The sequence below is a fragment of the Agelaius phoeniceus genome, chromosome 3 (genome assembly GCF_051311805.1).
Source record: "Agelaius phoeniceus isolate bAgePho1 chromosome 3, bAgePho1.hap1, whole genome shotgun sequence".
Lineage (NCBI taxonomy): Eukaryota > Metazoa > Chordata > Aves > Passeriformes > Icteridae > Agelaius > Agelaius phoeniceus.
The window spans coordinates 109,067,248-109,089,843 of record NC_135267.1 but is presented as its reverse complement, the minus strand read 5'-3'; the positions used below and the strand labels follow the sequence as shown (position 1 = coordinate 109,089,843).

Here is a 22,596-nt window from a genome sequence, read left to right as displayed (position 1 = left end):
ATGTTTGAGAAGCAGAGAGGAGATGGCTTTTGTCCACATGCAGAATTCAGCCTGCTTTTCCTTCCAGCAGTTTTGTGATGTGACACAGTGCATGTGTTCCTCATCAGCAGCTTGGCTGTGGCAGGTGAGTGCTTGGCTTCATGTCAGGAGCACAGCTGCCAGCCAAGAATTTTCCTCCAAAAAGTAGATACATTTTCAACAGACAGGCTGGGATGCTTTGATCCAATATGACAGAAGGAAAAAGAGAAAGCATAAATACATATAAATATTTATAGATGTACACACATTTTTATATATGTACACATAGAATGTACACACACACATATATATATAAAAATATATATGAATACATGGGTTGTTTAACAGACTATAAAACCCACCACACTACTGAGTCTTATGGGTGTTTTCTTAGCAAAGGCCTAATCAGGAGAGGAAACAGAAGCTTATTACCCCACCCATCCCAGCAGCCTCTGGCATTTATCAGAATGTTTCTCAACCTTCTTGTGTTGGCAGCTTTGGGTTTTTGCAACTTTTTTGAGTTATGGGTGATTATGGTGGTGGCTGGGGTGGTGGCTGGACTAAGGGACATTGAAGATCTCTTCCAACCTTGATGATTCTGGGATTCTCATTAAAATGGAATTATTTTCTTAGTTTTATAGTGTGGGATTGGGATGCTTTATTAGATCTTGGCAAATTTCAGACCTAACTTGCAGCAGATCGTTTTGGTGGTGGTGATGCTGATTGGATTTCACATTTGTCCCGTTCTATTGTTGTCCCATAAATATTTCTGAACTAATCTCTCAAATGTATCTCAATTATCACTGGCAGAATTGAAATAAACAGTTCTTAGTGGCCCAAGAGCTTTCTAATCCAAGCTGAGTAAACAATCCCAAACCCAAACCATTTCTCTGAAGGCAAGTTTATTTTCTAAACAAGATTTCAACTGAAACCCTTCATTATTTAAACATATTAATTGTAGGCCTCTGCTGCCAACAAAACTAAGCAGGCCCATTCCAAGCAATACCTGCTGTAATTTAGACTGAACTGCTGAAAACAGTTCTTAACAGTACAGTTGTAAACTTTGCAATAGTAAGCAAAGCAGAAATCTTAGCTGGAACCAAAATATTCATTATCTGAAGCCAGAAATCAAGCTTCATTTGCACTCTTTTGTGTAGTAAATTATCAAATGTCTCTCAGATAGAGCTGATTGCCTTAACACAATTAATAACCAAATTTATTCTGTCTGCATTTATTAAAATCTATGCTTACATGTGGCTCTGGTTTGACTGAGTAACTTTTAACCTTCTTTAGACATCTTTTACTGTATCATGTAGTGAAAAATACAATGAATCCTTGACAAATTAAACTGGGCCTCTGTGGTACAAAAATAGGGGACATACAAATGCAATTTAAAAAGAATTGCTTGTGAAAATTAAAAATTCAAGGATAAGATAAGCAGAATAAATAATAAAATATATCCATTTTTTTTATAATTCACTCAAGATGTTCCCTTTCCTGCAATCACTTAGAAGAAACAAGCTTGCCATACTCTTAATTCAAAAATTGTAGCTAGAAACTTAAACCCCAATAGAAATAAACAAACAAACCAACCAACCAGCAACAGCAAAAACAACCCCCCAAATACAACAATAATGTCTCAGACAAGTTAAGCTCATGACTACCATGGGGCCTGTTAATGTCAGTTCATTTTGGCTGTGGTTTTTTGGTCTGGTGTTTTTTTTCATTTTTTATTTTATGATGTTGCTGTTGTTTCAGGGTTCTTTTTTATCTGAGATTTTTGCTGTGTCTGCACAGCACTGGCAGTTTTTGTACGGGACAATGGTGGTCTTGTCTTTAGGGAATTTCCCTTCATTTGGGAAGCTTTATTAGCACAGAGCATCACTTGTTAGCCAAATTTAGAAAATTTGGGAGGTCCATAAAAATTGTGCGGACACAAACACTCTGTGTTTCACACTTAACACTTCTTAACACCACTTTAAACATCTCAACACTGGAAACAACTCATTTGAACGCTGAACCTCAATGTTAAGGACGATTTGTTAACTTTTTCATAACACATTTTGTTTCTGCCTGCTCAAGTATTGCTTAGACTTCCTGATTTCAAAATCTGGCCAGGAACTCAAATAACCTTTCTGGAAAAGTTGCCCCAAAAGCACAGGGGTAACCACACTGCATAGTGCTGTCTTTTACTGCACTTTTATTACTGTATTTTTACCACATTTTGGCTTTGTCGAGTGCTTGAGGTGCAGGGCTGGAGGGAGCACAGCCTGTTGTTCTGTCAGTGCAGGCGCACTTGTCATCTCACGGCTTCAAAAGCCTCCTCTGCTTTTATTTTTGTTTTTCTTTTAGAGAGAAACGGGTGTTTCAGTGCGTTTTCACCGCATTTTTACCACATTTTGGCTTTCTTTAGTGCTAGAGGGAGCACAGCCTGTTGTTCGGTCAGTGTAGCAGCACTCGCTGCCTCGCCACCTCCGCTTTTAAGCCCTTTCTAATTTTTCTTTTTGAGCGAGAAGGGACGTTGTGTCCTGCATTTTTACCACATTTTGTCATTGTTGAGTGCTGGGGGTGCAGGGCTGGCAGGAACAGAGGCTGTTGTTCGGACAGTGTAGGAGTACTCGCGGCGGCGGAGGCGGCGAGACCGCGAGTGCTCCGTAAACAAAACCCTCCGTTTTGTTTACCCGGGCGGCGGGGCCTGGGTGGCGCAGGCGGTCTGAGCCTGCCCCCCATCGCCACGACAGCGACCTTTCCGCCCCGTTCTCCCTCCCCTCCCGCCATCACCCCCCGTGAGGGGCGGCGGTGAGGGGGGGCCGAGCGCGCCCCTTCCCCCCCCCGCTCCGTCCCCTCACGCCGGGGCGGGGCCGTGCGCGCGCCGCGGGGCGGGGAGGGCGGACCGCGCCATCGCCGGCGCAGCCAATGGCGCGCAGCCACCCCGCGATTCAAACGGCGCGTCCCGGCCAATGGGCGCGCTTGGCGGGGCGGGCGAGGGGGCGGGGCCGTGCGCGCGGCCGTAACCGTCGCTCGGCGGGGCGGTTGTTCCCCTCAGCGGAGAGCGGCGCGCGCTCGGGCCCCGCTCCCGCCGCTCCGCGGAACCACCTCCGGCCCGGCCCGGCGCGGGCGGGCTCCAGGTAACGGGAACGGCGGCGCGGGCGGGCCCGGATACCCCCACCTCCCACCCCCTCCCCTCCCCCGCAGCTTTTCCTTGGCGGCTTTCCCGGCGGGAAGCGCTCCGGCCGATTGCCTCGGGCCTCGCTCCCGGCGGGCGGGCGGGCGGCGCCTCCCCTCGCTTGGAGCACCGGAGGTGGCGGGGCTGAGCGGCCCCGCTTTGTTCGGCTCCGCCGCGCCGGGCTCCGAGCGGGAGTAGGCCGCCGAGGGGCGGTGCGGCCCGGCCCCTCCCTTCCCCCGCGGCGGAGGCCCCGCGCCAGGCCCGGGCCGCGGGCGGGGCGGGGCTGAGGGGCCGGGCCTCGGCCGGCACGTGGGGCCCTTCCTGTCAACAGCGGCCGCCGCTCTCGGGCCCGCCCTGCCGCGCTCCGGGCCCTGCCGCGCTCCGGGCCCTGCCGCGTCCCCTCCGCTAGCGGCGTTTCCGGTAGAAAGGCTCTTTGCAGGGAAGATCCGCGGTTCCCGGCCCCGGGGTTGATGGGTTGTTGGTTTTGCCTCGAGGCGTACTGGTGCTTGTTCTTAGCGGTGAAGTTAAGTTGGTTTGGACAGGAGTAGGTGCCTCCACTGTTCTGGATGTGGAGAGAATAGTGGTGTTGCTGGAAAGGTCCTGCACAGCTCTCTGTGGTGAATTCAGTATAACTTTCCATGTGTTGTTAGCCTTGACTGTCAGCTTTTTCTGTATTTTCCTGCATTTCTTCTTGCATTCAGCTGGCTCCCTCCTCTGACATCCAGAACGTTACCTAAGAGTGGTGAAATGTCAGAATTAGCTAATGCAATCATTGAATGTGTGTGAACTTTTTTCTCCCAAGAGGGAAAACTTGTTTATTTATTATTAAAACTGTGTGCCCAACTTCTGCTGATGGGGGTGTGATCTCCCTGTGGCTACAAGGTAACAGTCATCACTTTCTCCACACTGAAATATCTTCCCACATCTCTAGTGAGAGAGTCATGAAGAAGACCAGAAATGCATGCATGGGGCAATAATGTTTCTCAGCCAAGTTTCTTTTTAATTATTTCATTCTTGTTTGAGTCAGCAGAAACTTTTGTTCTTTACCCACTTTCAAGCTCCAGGGAGATTTGCATTAATTGGCTTGGCTTGGTATAGGATACAAAGTCCTTTTGAGCCTTTCTCTTAGAATCTAGATTCCTAAGAGAAAGTTGTAATGGTTGAGAAAATACAAATTTCATCTCCTGAGTCAGTGGCTAAACTTGCAGTCAGGTGTGTGTACAGTTCAGGATTCATTGTATGAGATTATTTTCTTTGGATTTATGTTTTAAAGCCCTGGGAATTCAAAAGTTTGTGCAGAGCTGCTGGGAATATTAGGCTGATGCCAGCTGATACCATGAAAATCATCAGGGGTGTGTAGAGCTTGAAAGAGCAGTACATTAAAAATGTAATCTCTAAACCCATTTTTTTTTTTGGAAAGACTTCCTGTCTTTTCTCTTCTGGATGCCAGTAATTGTGTGTGTTCATCTGAGCAGATGAAGGCTGCCTTTAAAAGGTGCAGCTTTTTGAAGTGGGATGTAAGGAATGAGGAAGAGGGTAAGAAGTTACATTTACTTATTTTAATGTTTAGTGTTTGAGCTTATTATTAAGCTGTAATATTTAAGGCAAAAAAAATGAAAAATACATAAATTTTCCCATTAATAAGGTTGTACTTTTGAGTCAGAAGATATTGCCACTTGCTTATTTATTATTTTGGAATCTCATATTGGCAGTATCTACCTCAGGCTGAATTACATGACATGGATTTAGCTACAGGTCTTTCAATCACGTTTTTCAATTTTTTAAAACTAACTTCAGCTCCTTTTGAGAACAAGGTTGGAGGAAGGGAAGGTCTTTCTGCCTCTCACAGTAATTAAATCATCAAGTCACTATTTCTTTAGACTTTGTGTTTGCATACAGAAGTGCTGGGTTTTGAAATCTGGCAGAGAATTGCATTTTATTATCCTTATGAATTCAAATTCAGAAATTGTATCTAAATTCTGAAGTGGTTGCTGTAAATTGAAAAAAAAAAACAGTGTACATGTCCTCAGTAACAACTTAATGAAAAAATGTTACCCTTTTTTTCAAAAAGATCCTGTTTTGTCCAACTCTGTGTGAGATCAGCCAGCTTTGTCCTGCTCAGGCTGCAGGTTTGCAGCTGTGCCTGAGGTGCTGCAGGTCAGGAGGAGAAAAGTTGGCTGGGGTGCAGGAAGTGCAGCAAGCAGAGGGGAAATGAAGTCATGGTGACATCTGGGGACAGCTCTGAGTGCACTCAGGTGCTCCTGGGTTCAGGTTATTTCGGGAAGAACAGGAAGAAGCTGTGGCTGCAGGAGGCTGGCAAAGAGCAGTGGTGGCTCTGGATCTCCTGAAGAACTGCCTGTGGGTGAGGGAACTGGGCAGGGAGACAGAAATGGGCAGTGAGATCAGATTTAGGCTGAGGTGGCAAAGGGGAGCCAGGACTGCTTTGGTCAGCAAGGGCAGAAAATCCACAAAGACTCCAAGATTGGGGCTAAGGAGAAAAAGGAGAACTTTTCATAAGAAACAAGGCATAAGAAGCAGGGCTATGAATTTGAAGGGGTTAAGCTGACTGGGATAAAAGAAAATTGGAGGAGTGAGAATTCAGGAAGACTAGGACAGAAAACAAGAAACTGGGACAGCAAACACTTGTTAGAAGGCAGAAGAGCTGGAATAGCACACGCCTGACAAGCACAGACTAGAACTCATCATTTTTCTGACTGGCAAGTGTCAGTGAAACCAAATTATAAAACTTTTTTTTTTTCTCCTTCAAGTATTATACAGCACAGGATATGGCCAAATATTTCTGGTCTGAAGCAGTTTGGTGTGTTAATAATAAAATCCATATGAGGGAATTCTGCTGAATTTTTTAGGTTTTTGACTTGGAGAGCTACACAGGTGTAAAATTTATCATCAGCAGCAATGTCAGGAAATGCCAGAATGAATGTTGGTTGTAAAACCTCGCTGGGCCCCATCTCCCAGTGTGTGATGAAGGTCTGTGATTGAATATTAACAGTATTTTTCCCCAAGAATCTTAACTTTTCACTGCAGGTTAGTTCATATGTAATGATTAACTAGTTACAGACTTGTATTTACCCTAGTTGTTTGGTTTCACTTTCTTATCAAACAAAATTGATAAATCAAACAAGTTAAAATGAAATGCTTTGATACCAACATGTTGTGGTTTGTGTCTGATCCCTGTCCCTGCCATCCCCTCCGAGTTCCAATGTTGGTTGTACACGTGGTGCCAGTACAAATGGTAGTGTGGATTTCACCTGAGTGTTGGTGAGTGTGGATTTCACCTCAGTGTTGGTGAGTGTGCATTTCACCTGAGTGTTGGTGAGTGTGCATTTCACCTCAGTGTTGGTGAGTGTGCATTTCACCTCAGTGTTGGTGAGTGTGCATTTCACCTCAGTGTTGGTGAGTGTGCATTTCACCTCAGTGTTGGTGAGTGTGCATTTCACCTCAGTGTTGGCGAGTGTGCATTTCACCTCAGTGTTAGTTTGTATTTCCCCTTAGACTTTTAAGATAGTCTGACTTGATACATTGAAATTAAAAGTATATTCTGCTTGGGATACCCGTTTTCAGAAGGCAGTGACATAACACAAAGCACTATACAAACAGTTCTGCAGGCGTTTACACTTGAAAGCAGCTTCCTCTGAGTTGTAGTTGTGGTTTTTCCCAGCTCATGGTGGGTGGCCCAGGGGTAGTAGTCACTTACACCACGTTTTGTTAATATCAAATAAAAACCTGATGATGCAGATGGGAGATAGAGTTTCATTTTCCAGGTTGCTGTGGGATTGCTGTGATGCTGAGCTTTGTTTTCCCATGGAGCCCTGGAAAAGGCATTATGCCCTTTTGTTAGAGGTGGAAAATAAAAAATGTTCAACCCAGACAGGAGCTTAAATTCTGAAGTTTTGTAACTTTGGAGTGTTTGGCATAATAAATTGAAGAGAGACTGTAATGTGGCTGTAAGTGTTGAATGATTGGGGATGTTTAATGTTTAGAAATCATCACTTCTGTAATTTCTGTAGAACCACAGGAAACCAGGGTTAGAGGACACTCAGTACCATGTAATTTGCATTTCTCTCTAGATAAGATGAGCTTCATTGTGGAATTTTGGTCCAAGATGTGCTTTGCCTGATGATGGAGATTGTGTCTCGTAGCTCAGTGCTAGTCTGATAGATCTGAGTGTTTGTCCAGAACGTGCACCTTCAATCTTCTCTCTATTTTAGGAGATCACTGCTGTTTTCTTACCACACAGCCTTTTCCCTATTTCAAGTGAAGACTTGTGGAACGTGTCCCCTTTTCAGTTAGAGATACAGAAGGAGAGGAGGGACATGAAGGCTGAGCTGTGGCTGCCACGTGCACTGAGTGCTGTGTTTTGCAGGGACCGTGTGTGGAAAATGCCCAGCCGGAAGTTTGCTGATGGCGAGGTGGTGATGGGCCGCTGGCCGGGCAGCGTGCTGTACTACGAGGTGCAGGTGACCAGCTACGATGATGTGGCTCATCTCTACACTGTCAAGTACAAAGATGGAACTGAGCTTGCACTGAAGGAAAGTGATATAAGGGTGAGTGTGAAAAATGGCTGGTTTATGATTGGCTTTTGGCAAATATTCAAATGAATGTTGTATCTGTTATGTTAGAAAGTTATGCTGTGTTAATATTTTAAAGTAGTGTGTTAAATATAGTTTTTGGTTATCACATAATGTTAAAATAGAAATTATGTATGTGGGATATTTTTTTAAGAAAGAAATGAGGTACTCCCACTGAGATAGCAGCCCCAGGACACCTCAATCTTTCAGAGGAAGAGAATTTATTGCCCCATTATCAGAAGAAACGAACTTCTTCCCACCTTGTTCAGGAAGAAGTGCCATCAGGATTCAGAGGAAGAAGCTGACACTGACCAGACAGAATCCTGTGTTTGAATGGAATTTATGCATCATGGATGAGGTGTATGAATATGCAACAGGCTGTTGCATTTAAGGGTTAAACCTCTGTTAACGTGGGTCCTTTTTCAGGCTGATTTTGCCCAGAAAGAGGTACCCAGACTGTCCATAACTCTTTGTTTCTATTGTCTCATATTGTCCTAATCCAATTTGTCCAAATTTTAATTACTCTAATTATATTACTATTTTTATAATAATTTTATTACTATTAAACTTTTAAAATTTTAAAACCAAGTGATTGGCATTTTCTACAATGAGTACACATGTATTTAATTTTCAGTACTTCAACTTAGGACTGGGTAGTTATTTTGCAAGTTTTTGTTAACTGTGTCTTCAAGGAATTGGTGCTAAGTAAAAATTTCTTCCTGTGTGACACCTCACGTAGAAGTTCAGAATGACCTCATTTTTAAAGTTTCATAGTTGTTTTATTTATGTCAAAAAAGTATCATATTTTTGAGGAAAACCAAGTCTGATGCTTCAGGAACTCTGTAGCTTGATTTTTCATAAAAAACTGGTTTGGGTACCTTACCAAGGTAGTAATCAATGGGTTGATATTAATTTGATGGCTTTCCATCTCTAAATAAGAAAATTTAATAACAAATGTGAAGATACAGTTAAATGTCACTAAATATAAACAGTGCATGCCCTTCAAGCTCATACTTACAACATCTGCAAATAGCTTCTACCAGTTCAGGTCCTCAGAGGCTTCATCAGGTATTTTGCTGTATTTGTGACAATTGCAATCCCTTGAGAAAGGTTCATGTCATATAAGCATATTTCTTCCTCTTTACTTATCATTATTTTAATTTTTGTTATTAATAAAGGCCTTCAAAACTTCATAGCCAGTTTAAAATGATTAATGCAGGAGGAAAAGACCCTGTTTGAATGTTCACTGTGGTTCATTTCTATGGCCTGCTCTGAAACCTGCATAGGTTCAAAGCCAGTTTGTGTGCCTTTATGTGAACTGTTGTGTCACCTCTGGGTGGCAGTCCCCATGCCCAGTCACAAAATGTTTCTGCCTTGAGGTAGGCAACTGTTTTCACTGTTTCAACACTTTAGGATTTGTTACTTCTGCATGCAGATTAGCAGACTCAAGCTGGGCAAATGCCTTTCTTTGTCATGAAACATTGATGCATTATAAAAGTTGCATTGTGGAAATCTTACATGGGGAAATCAGCATTGTAGACTTCACAGAGAAATCAAACAGTGCTTTTGGAGTACAGTGCTCTTGTTTAGGAATTTAGTTACCAGATACAATTAAATGCTTAGGCTGACTTGGGTTTGTAGTGTTGAGCCTGTGTTGCCTCACAGATGATGAACCTTGCTCTCTCAAATGCTTTAATAAAGCTGAGCAGTGGAAGTGAGAGCAGCCACTGAGGGCTTGAGAGACAGCTCTGAATTCCTATCCCTGTGCACAGGATTGAGAGGGTGGTGTGCTAAGCAGCTTGGTGCTCATTTGGTAGCTTACATCCATAGCCTGATTTCTGTAGCTTCAACAGTTGGACTTGGAACAGGCTTCTTTGGGAATTGCCAGCAAAATGAGTATTCTGCAGTTGCTCTTTCTTAACAGCCTTTGTAGAGCATCAGTAGAGGAAATACGAGACAGATCTACAGAGCTGTGTGCCAGAGGCCTCATCACAAACCCCCCTGTTTCTAGAATTGTTCTTTGGGCCACAGCTCAGAGTTTGCTTGCTTTCCCTCTTTGTTTCAGTCACAGTCATCCTTCAAGCACAGGAAGAGCCAGTCTTCCTCGAGTTCTCCCTCCAGGAGAAGCAGCAGCCGCTCTCGCTCTCGCTCTCCCGGCCGGCCAGCCAAGGGCAGGCGTCGTTCTGCTTCCCAAAGCAGGGAGCACAAGGAGGACAAAAAGAAAACCATCCAGGAGACCAGCTTAGCTCTGCCGGTATTGGTTCTGTTCGTTGGCTTTTTGTGTGTGGGTTTGCTGGATTTTTATTTCAAGAAACTTGTGCTGTTTGTGAGAGATTGGTTTTTTGCAGACCGGGTTTATCGTTGTAAAAGCCAGTTTATGTTCCCCTGACAGCATAATCACCTGCAAAGGTATATCTCAGAAATGCCTCTTTTTTGTCTTTAGATATTGGGTTTCTAGCTTGCAAAATTTGAGGAAATTCTTGAGAGGTAAACCAAGGTTATAAAGTTTCACTTGAATTTGGTGATACTGAGAACTCGGAATCCAAACAAACAAAATTTCTTAAATACTTAATATTGAAGTAATTGTTAGCCACGTGCTTCCACTTGTGAAATGGGGCAGTGGAAGTTAGCTTACTTTTAGGTGTGTTTATTGGTACATAGCAGGTAGGGATTAGGATTTGAAATAAAATGAGTTCTGTACCATATACAGTTTTTTGCCACAGTAGTGGAGAACAGGCAGTGTGGAATATTTAAATATGGCCTTGTGATGGATAATATTGCAAAACTGGTTTCATTATAAAAACTCACCTGTAAGGATTTCTAAGTTTACCAGTATCTGGTGTCTAGCTGAAATTTATTAGGTTTGTTCTTAGTATTTTTTATTTTAGATTGACTGCTAAAAATGGTTCTGGTGATCTTTAAGTGAAGAGGAGTAGAGGTGGTGTTTCTCTGTGAAGAGAAAAACAGCATTTCTTGTGCCTCTTGTGCCCTTGAGATAGTTTCTCACTTGTCTGAGACACACAGTCCCTGGAACTGGAAGTGCATTCTGCTGATCTATTGAAAATGAACAGGTTTTAGTTAGGTTTCAGCTAGACTAAACCAGATTAATATAAATTAGCTAGGTAGGTTTAGTAAATTGGTACTCTTAGGCACTGAAATAGTTGTGGGGTTTGTTTTGCAGTGAGCTCCTTTGAGCTGTGTGATCCAGTGCCTGTGGTTCACAATCTGGTTTTAAGTAGTTTTTTAGCCAGCAGCTACTGTTTCCTTTTAATACTTTCAACCTTTTGGGATAAAAGGGTCAAAAAGTCTTTGGTGGTTTTGTCCTGGCTTCTATCTGAGGAGTAGGATTGGTCTGTTGGCTCTTGTAAGACTGGAAAGACCAGGTACTCTTCAGCAAAACTTTAGTTGAAATAAAACATGAGTCATGTCTTCCCAGAGCTGTGTAAGCTAGAGAAGAGAAGAATTTTTATGAGAGAATTTATTTCTCCAAAGAAATTCAACTGAAATTCAACCTTTCAGTTCTGCAGAACAGTGCCATATAGAGGACACTGAGAGCTTAAACTGTGCTTCTTGTTTTGACCAGAAACCGAGTGAGAATAACACCAAAAGGTACAATGGTGAACCTGAAAGTACAGAAAAAAATGCCACATCCTGCATCATCTTGGAGGTAGGAACTTGGAATTTGCTCTTAGCTTTTTGTCACATTCCTAGCTTGGTAATCTATCAGAAACAGAAGGCAACATAACACTTAGAGGTTGAGTAAGTTGCTACAGAGAAAGTGATTTTTTTATTGTCCTGATTGTTTTCTAGTGGGCAGGCACATGGCAGAAGGGAAAGGGGAGGGTGGCAATGGATGATCTGTGCTGGAACTGCTGCTGATCTGTAATCACAGCCTAAGAGTTACAGTGCCTGGTTTTAGCAGTCTCTTTGTAGGAATGGATAATTGTATATTGGTGTTTTACAGTGAGTAATGTCCTCTGAAATATCAAATAAAGTAAAATCACTGGGAAACCTTTCAGTAAATTTTTTTTTTTTTTCATTTACAGCAAAAGTTAAAACCAGACCTGGAAATTAAGCGTGTGCTTGAGCAGTACAGCTTGCGTTCGAGGAAAGATGACAAGAAAAAAGAAGAGATCTATTCAGAGAAAAAAACTTTTGTGGCTGTAAAACCAATTGAGAAAGTATCAACAAAAACAAAGGAGATGGAGTTTGGGGGAAGAATTGGTACGTGTGCAAATTGTCTTAATAGTTGAAAATTGGTACTATTTTGTGGGTTTGTACTTATTGACCATACTGTCATGTCAAGGACTGCTTTTTGGACCTTGGCTGCAGAATTCAGAGTCAAATTGTTGTGTTTCACTTCATTTAGTGGCAAAGAACCTTTATTGCACTTGGTTCACAAGTGAAATGCAGCAGAGATCTTGTGCCACCCCTTGGCACAGTGAGATTTAAATATTTCCAAGTTAAATTTAAGAATTAACCAGCAAAGCTTTTACATTTTCAAAATGTAGGTGCTTGAAACTTGACAGTAAAGTATTTTTAGACAGTTTTTGGATTACTTTTGGAGGGATGCAGTGACCATGTTAGGGAGTGAGAAGAATGTCTCAGTGTCCTGTTATGTGACTATGGGATTGCTGCTGTCTTGTTCAGGAGAAATTAATGGCAACCTCTTCTTTGTTACTTAATATTGAGCTTTTTTAGTGGGATTGAAACTATTTTTTAAATTTTCTATACTTACCTTCTAACATGCCATGATGTATGTTTACAGGGACCTTCACGCTGATATTTTTTCTGCCTGCTACTGTATTCTACCTGCTGTTGATGTGCAAACAAGATGATCCAAGTCTTCTGAATTTGCCTCCTCTGCCAGCACTTGAGAGTCTTTGGGATTGGAGGGTGTTTGGTGTCGTTCTCCTGTGGTTTTTCCTACAAGCTGCGTTTTACTTGCTGCCAATTGGAAAGGTAGGCTGGCTGGAAGGTGGGCTGTGTTCTAAATGCAGTGAATTTGAAAGCAATTTAATGAGTTTCTCTTAATAAACTGGAATATAGCAGCTGCAGATTTCTGTAAACTTAAAACAGCACAACTGTTTCAGAATTTTTGCATTTCAGAGCCTTCCAGTAGAGAAGGCAGAAGGCATTTTATAGGCATTCAGATCAAAGTGTGGACAAACCTTGCTTGATAGAATTCTAGAAGAATTTTAGGTGTCTGACTTTTAATTTCACAAACTATTTCCATGCTCAGTTTCTTATGGATATCCAGCATTTTGGAATACAATCTTCATTTACAGGAGTCTATAAACCTTTCTAGCCATATGTATGAATATCAGGCAAAGGCTCTCCATCCCTCTCTTGGGACTTGAGGGTTAGTGGCAGATTCTGAAAGGACACTCTGAAGTAGATCAGTCATGTTTTATTGCTGTACACGTTCACAATGACTGGAGAAGTTCTGCTTTCTTGGAGCTGCTTAAGAAGAGGCTTATTTTTAAAAATGTTTTTATTTGAAACTGCTGATCTTTCATTTGCTATCCAGAGTATGTTTTTTAGCACAATGCATGAGCTTCAGGTTTGAGTGTGTCCAGCTGGTTGCTTTGACTGAATGTCTTTCTGACAGAGTTGAGCTTGGTTTTCCTCCCTTGAAGGGCCCACAGAAAATACTTTGTTGAGCATTAATATTTTATTCTCTTTAGGTTGTGGAAGGCTTGCCTCTTTCCAGTGGGAGGAGACTGCAGTACCGGATAAATGGTGAGCATGGTGCAGCTGGTTATTCCAGAACTGATCCATTGTGTGATTTGCAGAGCTCAGCATCATAAAATACAAATGTTGAAAGATACAGTTTGTCCAGAGAACAGATCTCTTGTAAATCTTGGATAAAATCAGATGAGCCTTTTCTTGGAAGAAGGTGCTTAGTAATCATCAGGAACTCAGTGACCCAAGAGCAAGACATTACACTGGATGGGGTGGTAGTGGAACTCAAATACTGCAGTACAAAGCTGAGTTTTGTCATAGCCTGGTAAGATGCACCATTTTAAAGTTGGAATAGGGCTGTAAGTAACAAACAAGGGGAATTACATCCTGCAAAAGTGAGTCTCCTTGGGGCTTCTCATACCTGTCTTCGTTTTGGACTTTTGTCTGTAGTTGTGCCCTGCATTCTGATAAAGGGAGGAAATAAGCTACGTAATTTGGACTATTAAAAAAGAAAAGCCTTGTCTTGCTGCTTCAAAGGCTAATTTTAAAAGCAAATTTAAAAGCCTTCTTGAGGAAAGGTAAGGACAGGAGGCACTGGGCACAAAGTGAAGCACAGGAGGTTCCATCTGAGCTAGACCAGATGAACTCTGGAGGTTCCTTCTAACCTCACCCCCTGGGACCCTGTGAAGGGATCCATAGCAAGTCCTTAGCTGAGGGCAGCAGAGAGCTGCCTGCTCCTATTTGGGCATCAGTCCATTCTGTGTGAAATTACACTCAATGTATGCAAAAGTTTTTGTGTTCAAGTTTTGCCTTCTTGATAAGTCATTTTAATACTTTAATTACTGCTATCTGTGTCAAGCTATATATGAAGATAATTCAAAGATGAGACTTTGTGACCTGCTCTCATTATCCATTAGTAGTGTCAGTGTCCATTTTCCCACTAAAATCTGAAAGTAGATCCTATGGCATAAAAAATTGAGAAGTATTCAGAGTGTTCCTGCCTCTTGTCCCTATGGTGAGCACAGCTTCAGGGCTTAGAGTCCCTTAGTTATATTGCTGTGCCCCAGAAGTTTGAACCATGGGATGTCCAAGATGTTCCTGGAATATGGACAAATATTGGAAGAAGTAAAAGTGCAGAAAGGTTGGATTAGGTAGGTCCTACTAAAAAGATAAATTGGGTTTTGTTTATTTTGACTAATATGTCTTTCTTCTGCGTCCTTTAGGGTTTTATGCTTTTATTTTGACTGCTGCAGCTGTTGGAGTTTTGTTGTACTTTGAGTTTGAGCTCCATTATTTGTACGATCACCTCATGCAGTTTGCGGTGTCAGCTGCAGCTTTTTCCTTGGCACTGAGCATTTACCTGTATGTCCGATCCCTGAAAGCACCCGAGGAGGAGCTAGCACCAGGTGGAAATTCTGGTGAGTTACAACATTCTGGGCCATTCCTTTCCAATTCTTTGCTGGACTTTGATTTCTGCAAATTTAGGGCTGGTTATTATAACACTGTGACTTTAATTTTGCTCTGTGTAGTTTTGTTTGTTATTTTTTTTTTCTGCAAACTCAGTCCCAAATATGAAGTCAGGGCATAGTATTTTCCTTCTTGTCCACCTTTTTTGATGGATGGGTAATTGTCACAGCTAAAGGGAATTCTTTTTCCCAGACAAAAGCAATTAAATAGGAGAAAATGTAAAATTAATTAATGCCATATGATCATGTTCATAGACACTGTGATGTAAGCTTCAGGATAAGGCTGAAAATAAAGAAGGAACAAGTGTCAGGGAGAACTTCTAAAGTGGTTAGTCCTCCTAATTAATAAAAAATTAGAGCATCTTAAAATAAAAACTATGTAGATTTTGTTTTGTATTTTGCACAATATTTTTTTTTTGCTAATCTGAAGGCTTTTAAAAATTTGTAATGAGAGAACATTAGTGGAAAGTGGGATTTTGTTTATGGGGAGGAGTGTAGTGGCAGATAAAAGCAAGAGTATTGCTAACAGAGGTTTGTTTTGTCTTACCTGCAGGGTATTTTATTTATGACTTTTTTACTGGACATGAATTAAACCCTCGTATTGGCAGCTTTGACCTCAAATACTTCTGTGAGTTGCGTCCAGGATTAATTGGCTGGGTGAGTCAGTAATCTCAATTATTTTATTTACTTTAATAGTACACTGAGGGATTTTTTTTTTTACACACACACATACACATATAATTGATATTAAGGATATTTATAAATACTTACAAATGAGTACTGAAAAACAGTTCCACGTTGCTATTTTTTTAATGACTATTTTTATTCACTTGAAGGAAATTTCTAGCTGCTTAGTTTTGTGGCAAATGAAAACCCTTTTGAATGTGTTCATGTGTTGAGGTTATACAGCTTCAAAAATATGGTTAGTTGCAAACTTACTTCTAAAATGTTTATTGGTTTTTTTAAACTAAACATTTACTTTACAAATACTTGTGTTAAAATGTCCTGTAGTGTGATAGAAAATACATCCCACTTTCTTTTACAAGTGAACTTTAAATAAAGTCTTTTCTAACTTAGGTTGTTATAAACTTGGCAATGCTCTTGGCTGAGATGAAGATCCACAATCTCAGTGTGCCATCCCTGTCCATGATTCTTGTGAACAGCTTCCAGCTTCTCTATGTGGTGGATGCTCTTTGGAATGAGGTAAACGCCAATCCCCTTCAACTGTGTCCATTTCTAATTACAATGTTAAGAGAAGGAGGCTTTGGAAGTGCTGAAATTCCTTCCTCCTTGTTTCTAGGAGGCTGTTCTGACTACAATGGACATTACCCATGATGGATTTGGCTTCATGCTGGCGTTTGGAGACCTGGTGTGGGTTCCATTTGTCTACAGCCTGCAGGCCTTCTACTTAGTGGGTCATCCCACCACAATTACTTGGCCTGTTGCTGCTGCAATTACTGTTCTGAACTGTAAGTTACAGTCAATGTCATTGGTGTGTGGGTTCCAACAGAGTTCTGATTGTTGCTTCAGAGATGGGAGCTGAAGCTTTAGCTCTGATGCAGCAGTCATTGTCTGGCTCCTGTGAAATCCAAAGAATATAACAAATTCTCATTTTAGCAAGTGAAGGATAGCTGAGACTTTGAACATCTAATTGTTCTGTTGAGAAGCAGCTCTAGGTGGGTGCTGTCTGGAGTTGAAGAAGTGACTTAACAGATTTTGCATTTAATAAATGCTTTTTTTAAGTCAATCTGAGCGACTCATTTAAAAAAAAAAAGTCAGTACCTTGTTGGCTACACTCTGCTGAGCCTGGGGAAAAAGTAATTATTGCATTTCCTTCCCTGATGACCATAGTGACAAACAGGTGTCAGTAGAAAACAGCTTTTTTCATCAAAGCTCAGTGCTTTGAGAAAAGATCTCACATCTTTAGGCAACCTTACATTTGCACCAACATATGCTTGTTGTGCCTGTTACCTGAACAGAAACAATAAAAACCCACTCATATTTTGTAGACATGACAAAGAATTGGAAAAAATGAGAAGATTTACAACTTAATATGTGCAATACTGAAAAACAGAAAATAATTTTTTCATTTTTCACCTAATGTTTTTTCTAGGGTTTCTATTATTTAAAAAAATAATATCTTTATTCAAAGTATGTTGTGATCATCTTTTTTCAATGCAGCTTTGGAAAAAGCAAGTTTAAGCTGCTGTGTGAAAATTATGGGGGATATGAATTTCAAACCCAGATAATTCCTTGTCTGCTTCTTTTATTATCATGATCTTGTAAATGAGTTGTCAGTTCATGGAGTAGGTGCTGTAACCAAGTGCTAGGCTGCAAAATAGAGCTGTAATTGTACAATGTGAAATTCACATCCCCTTCTGTGAATTTCAAACTCAGTGTAGCATTAAAAAACTCAGATATAGATGTGAAAATAAAGGTTCTTCAGAATCTCTTCAAAGCTACTCAGTAGCAAGGATCTTATGGAATGCAGGTTTCCAGTGGCATTTCTGTCCTGTTAAAGCAGAAAATACCAGTTGAACTTCTGGGGAAAAGCCTTTGATGGAATAAGTGTGGCAAAGGGCATGTGAGTGCTTTTGTTGAAGCTGAGAAAACTGGAAAATAACTGAAAATGCAAAATAAATCCTGTTTATTTTCAGGTATTGGGTATTACATCTTCCGCAGTGCAAATTCCCAGAAAAACAATTTCCGGCGGAACCCGGCAGATCCCAAACTGGCCAGTGAGTGCATTTTTGATTCCATTGCCTGGGATTTTATTCAATGGCTCTTTGTAGTGTATAAACACATATTTCAGTCACTGCATTGACCACAATACTCTGTCCACAGATCTGAAATTTATACCCACTGCAACTGGCAAAGGGCTTCTTGTCACGGGCTGGTGGGGTTTTGTTCGTCACCCCAATTACCTCGGTGACATCATCATGGCTCTGGCATGGTCCCTACCCTGTGGTGAGTTTCTGAGACTCAAGTGCATTTTAGCAAAAAGGCTTTTCTTTGCATCTGTCTGGGTTTGAAATGCCAAGTGGGAATTTTTTGAGATGGTAAACCCTATTGAATGGCAGGTTTCTGTGGCATAAGTCTAATGCAACATGTTTTTACTTCCATTTTAACCTTTCTAACTTGCTAAAGATTTTACTCATCTTTCTGACACTTTATCATCCAATAACCATGGCAATTACTTGCTAATTAGCTGTTCTTTAAATTTTTTAGGCTAGTGAGTGTTTTCAGCTGAAGTTCCCCAAAAGTGGGAGTTTGCTTGGAGACAAGGGCCACCACATAGAGAGAGGACTTGAAGTGAAAGATATTTAAAAGAAAGGTCATCAAACACAGTGAAATTATCTTTCAAAGTGTTTGTTAATAATACACAGAGGTGGACACAACAATCAGGTGGAGCAGAGTAGTGGGTTAGAACCAGAACCTGCTGCCACACTCCTCCTGATGCAGCCCAGAGTACACTTGGCTTTTTGGGCTGAAGTCTCACATTTCTGGGTCCTTTCCGGTTCTTTTCATCCACAGGTCAAGTGGTGTGCTTTGAGCAAAGCTGGACTCATGTCTGCAGGCAAAATAGAGAAAATCTTGTGTGGGGCAGTTTGGTGGTGCAGAAATTTGACTGGAAATGTGGTTTTGATAACTAAAGAACTTTAAATGACAATAACACTTCAATATGTGCCAGCTTTGCATGTACTGAGAGTGAAATTGGTAAATTTTGTGACTCTAAATGTCACCATGATATTTTCTGAAAAATCCCTTCGCCAGGATTTCTTCTCCTGGGAAGCTGAGAAGCCTCAGAAAAGAATGAAAACAAGAATTATCTGATTGCTTGGGAATGTGGCTTGGACATTGTTTACCAACAGGGGCATCCTTGATTGGTTCCATGTGAATTGTTTTAACTTAATGACCAATCCCAGCCAGCTGTGTTGGACTCTGAGTCAGTCACCAGCTTTCCTTATCATTCTTTGCTGGGCTTCTGATGAATCCTGTCTCTATAGTTTAGTATAGGTTTAGTATGTAATTTCTTATGGTATGGTATAACTATGGTATGGTATATTATAGTTATACCATATTCTCAGCCTTCTGAGAACATGGAGTTTAATTCTCATCTCACCCTGTCCTGGGAACCCTCACAAACACCACATCTAAATGTTCAGAATTGCTGTCTGTGGGTTTGTGGCTCTTGTTCTGTCTGCATGTGTTGCGCTGTCCTGCTGAATATTCAGTGTTTCAGTGTAAAATGCTTGGGCCTTGCACAAGCGCGTCACCGCCTTTGAACACGTTATCAGCCACCACCTCCAGACTTTTGCCCTGTATCTATCTGAGTTAACTTTGTCCCTTTGCAGGTTTTAATCACATTCTGCCCTATTTCTATGTGATCTATTTCATCTGCTTGCTGGTGCACCGGGAGGCTCGTGACGAGCACCACTGCAAGCAGAAGTACGGGCTGGCCTGGGAGCGGTACTGCCAGCGCGTCCCCTACCGCATCTTCCCCTACATCTACTAGAGCACTCCAGGGCCTGCTGGGCACATCACTGCTACCCTTAGATTCCTTGCAGAGAGAGGTACCTCCTACCTTTGCACTTGGGCAGTTGGTATTTAGGCTTTTAAAGAAAACAAAACAAACTAAACCCCACCAAACGTTGGAGTGCGTCGAAGGCGTCGCTTACAAGTAGACTTGGAGATGTGAGTGATGTGAACTGACTGTCTGTGACTTCAATTTTTAAAAAAAATTGTGAATTTTCAAAACTCTTTGAGCCCTAATTTTTCAAGCTAAATTTTATCTAGAATTCTGAGTTTACATTTTTTTATTGCATTTAATTAAGCACTGTGATGTAAAGTATATTATTTTCTTAATACAATAAATGCTGAAATTCCATCCAGTTCATTTTTTGGTGTTACTCGTACCATCTAACTTCAGATGTCCAATTTAGTTGCCTGAATTGGAGGAGCAGCAGGGTCTTTTTGGTCAGTGGAGCTGGAAGCAGAGGATGTGAGGGGCCTGCAGCCCCACGACCAGAACTGGCACAGCTCAGCTTACATGGTTGTTCCTCTCCTGGCTTTTCATTGATGGCATTTTTTTGGTCAGAGAGGCTCAGCTGGCCCCTCCTGCCCTGCACCTGCAGGAGGATAAAAAGATGGAATTGGGAGAAGGGGCAGAGCTGTTCCCTTCTCCCTCCCCACGCTTTTGAGGCAGTTCAGGAATGCCCAGGGGCAGCTCTGAGCCCTGCCTGGCAGTGCCCCTGGCTCTGGAGGTGGAGCCTGCTTGTGGCTCACACTCCTGGAGGGAATGAAACTCTTCAAAGCCTTTCTGTGGCTGTGGAAGGGAGTAGTGAACCCTCAGCTTGCCTCTGGCATTGAACATGGGGGAAAAAGGGTGCAGTGTCTGCCTGCTAGGCACAAAAGGATAAAATGACCACAGTTGGCTCCTTCTGATCTTTGTAAATTAAGTCTTAATGTACCATAGTGTTTACCAAGTGTGTATAATAAAAGCCTCCACGTTTTTGCTGTACAGTGTTTGGGTATGAAAAATGCAACAGCTTTTTTAGAAACAGGAGAAATCAGTAACTGAACCAATTTCCAGTAATTTTAAAAAAGGTAATTGAATAAAGGGTTTTTGTAAATTAATGTAGTTAATTCTTGAAACAATTGAAGTGTTCATTTAAATATTTGTATTGACAGATATGCTATGAAAATATAGGAAATGCTCCTCAATCCAAAGTTGGTTTTTTTTGGTTTCTTTTTGTTTTTAATTTGGCATTGCTACCTCATATGTAGGTGTTGCCTTTTGTACTGTTGCAGATAGAGAAATAGCTATTTTTTTGCTATTGCTATTTAAAACAACATTTTTTTACATGAGCCTGTGGTTAAACTCAACCACTTTCTAATATATTTTTGTATATATTTGACTTTTTAACTAATGTATGTGTTCTGGTTACTAGCTGTGTTCTTTGTCTAACTGGCTGTAAATGATATGCCCTTGTGGTATTTACTTCATAAGTAGAATAATTTTACTGAAATACTCTTGCTTAATTAATTAGCTTTTATTCTGTTGTCACAAGTAAGAGCTTTTCACACACTTTGTACATGAGGTTTATAGCACAAATTGCCCTAAAAAGCTTACTAGAATATTAAATGAAGTGCAGATACTTCTGCACTTGCTTGCAGGAGTGTTCCTAATAAATTGGAATGTTATTTATCAATTTTTTCAGTTATTTTAAAATGTTGATGTAATTGAAATCTAGCATGTGATTTTTAAAAAAATAAAATAAAATAACCTATTTTGTACACGGGCATTTTTTAAAGATAATTGTACAATTGAAGTGTATATAATGTAGCTTGATTGTTGGTGTTGTAAGGAAATTGTTTCAAGACAAGTGCTTTGATTGCTGGCAGAAAATAGCAGTGCCTCTAACAAGACTCGAGGGAATTCACTCGGGTGCAGCAGCAGATGAAACTGGGCTATTGCTGGGGGAACTGATGGCAAATGGGGAAATCATTGCACAGCCCTGGAGTGCAGCTGGGCTTTAGAATCTGCTTTGATTCCTCAGCCTGTAGGGCAGGAGCTGCTCCTGCTGCTGGTCCCAGTTTCATCTGCTGCCACCCAAGGTTGTGCAAATGTCACTCGGAGCCCTTGTCTTTCAGAATCTGAACCTGACCAATGACAACTTCATTTACATGCTGAATTTTATGTAAATTTGATTTTGAAGTAACTGTTTTTAATACAAACAAGCCCATGAGCTAAAATAAAGGTTTTGCTTAAAACTAAGTAGTGCTTTTTTTTTTTTTCCAATTCATGGGAATACCTGATAAAAATGACATTGCTTTTCCTCATTTAGTACAGGTGTGAGTTTGCTGGAGTTCCTGTTGTACCTGTATTTGTGGGCTGGGTGTTACAAGCTCAGGTGTGGTGCTTCTCTTAGTCTGCCTGGGCATTTTTTCTTCTTCCCTCTGCTACTCCAAAAGCAAACTTAATTTCAGCTGTAAAAATACAGAATTAACACTCAATTTGCCTGTAGAATATCACATTTTCCCTCACAGCCTCTATTAGCAGTCAAAAGCAAACCCAATTAGGCTGTATCTACATAAAGTGTTACTGCACAGGAAATAAATGCAAGTTTGACCTACAAGGCTGCAGTTGAAATATGGTACAGGAACAGGAATGATAGTTTTGCATACAGAAGGATATTTACCCATAGGTAATAAAAACGTTTGCTTAAATTACATTTACCAGAGCTCATGAAAACCTTACCAGAAGCGCAGCTCTTGCCTCGTAGGGAGTGAGAGCTGTCTGGGGGAGTGGGTGGAAAACCTTTCCTGTGTGTGGATGGAGAACATATTGCACTGTCTGTACAGAGCTGCTTTCTGCTGGGGAAGTTCCCTTAAATTAGAAGGAAATGCTTTGATAGAGCTTTCACTCTTTTCATATTTAAAAAAGAAATCTTAACCAGTAAACTTTTTAACAAGTATTTTTCAAGCATCTTCTCTACCTTTTTGTATGTACAAATGTCTGCAATTGCATTACTGAATGTCACCAGAAACACTTTGTGTCCCACCAACACTTTGTGGGAATGGGGAAAGCTTTTGAAGGAAGAACTGGAAGTTGGCCAAACTGCACTGGTGCTTTTTTGGTGACAGAGAGAGAGAGGGGGTGTGTGTGTAT

At 41.3% G+C, this 22,596-nt stretch overlaps 1 protein-coding gene across 1 annotated transcript; it reads left to right on the top strand.

Annotated features, from left to right (window-relative positions):
• The first annotated feature begins 3,012 nt into the window (after positions 1–3,012).
• Positions 3,013–21,702, top strand: LBR (lamin B receptor). Its single transcript, XM_054628759.2, has 14 exons — positions 3,013–3,146; positions 7,569–7,749; positions 9,839–10,027; positions 11,357–11,440; positions 11,820–11,997; positions 12,542–12,735; positions 13,461–13,515; positions 14,682–14,876; positions 15,478–15,581; positions 16,002–16,127; positions 16,225–16,393; positions 17,582–17,662; positions 17,769–17,891; positions 19,280–21,702. Exons 2-14 carry the CDS (start codon positions 7,585–7,587, stop codon positions 19,438–19,440), a joined length of 1,824 nt encoding a protein of 607 aa, XP_054484734.1. The 5' UTR covers positions 3,013–3,146; positions 7,569–7,584; the 3' UTR covers positions 19,441–21,702.
• Positions 21,703–22,596: the final 894 nt, after the last annotated feature.

Bases quoted from the DNA above. Each gene is read 5' to 3' on its own strand.
- LBR (XM_054628759.2), top strand. From the start codon at position 7,585: ATGCCCAGCCGGAAGTTTGCTGATGGCGAGGTGGTGATGGGCCGCTGG. The intron at 13,516-14,681 runs GTGAGCATGGTG...TGCGTCCTTTAG, and splicing joins ACTGCAGTACCGGATAAATG to GGTTTTATGCTTTTATTTTG. The intron at 16,128-16,224 runs GTAAACGCCAAT...CCTTGTTTCTAG, and splicing joins TGGATGCTCTTTGGAATGAG to GAGGCTGTTCTGACTACAAT.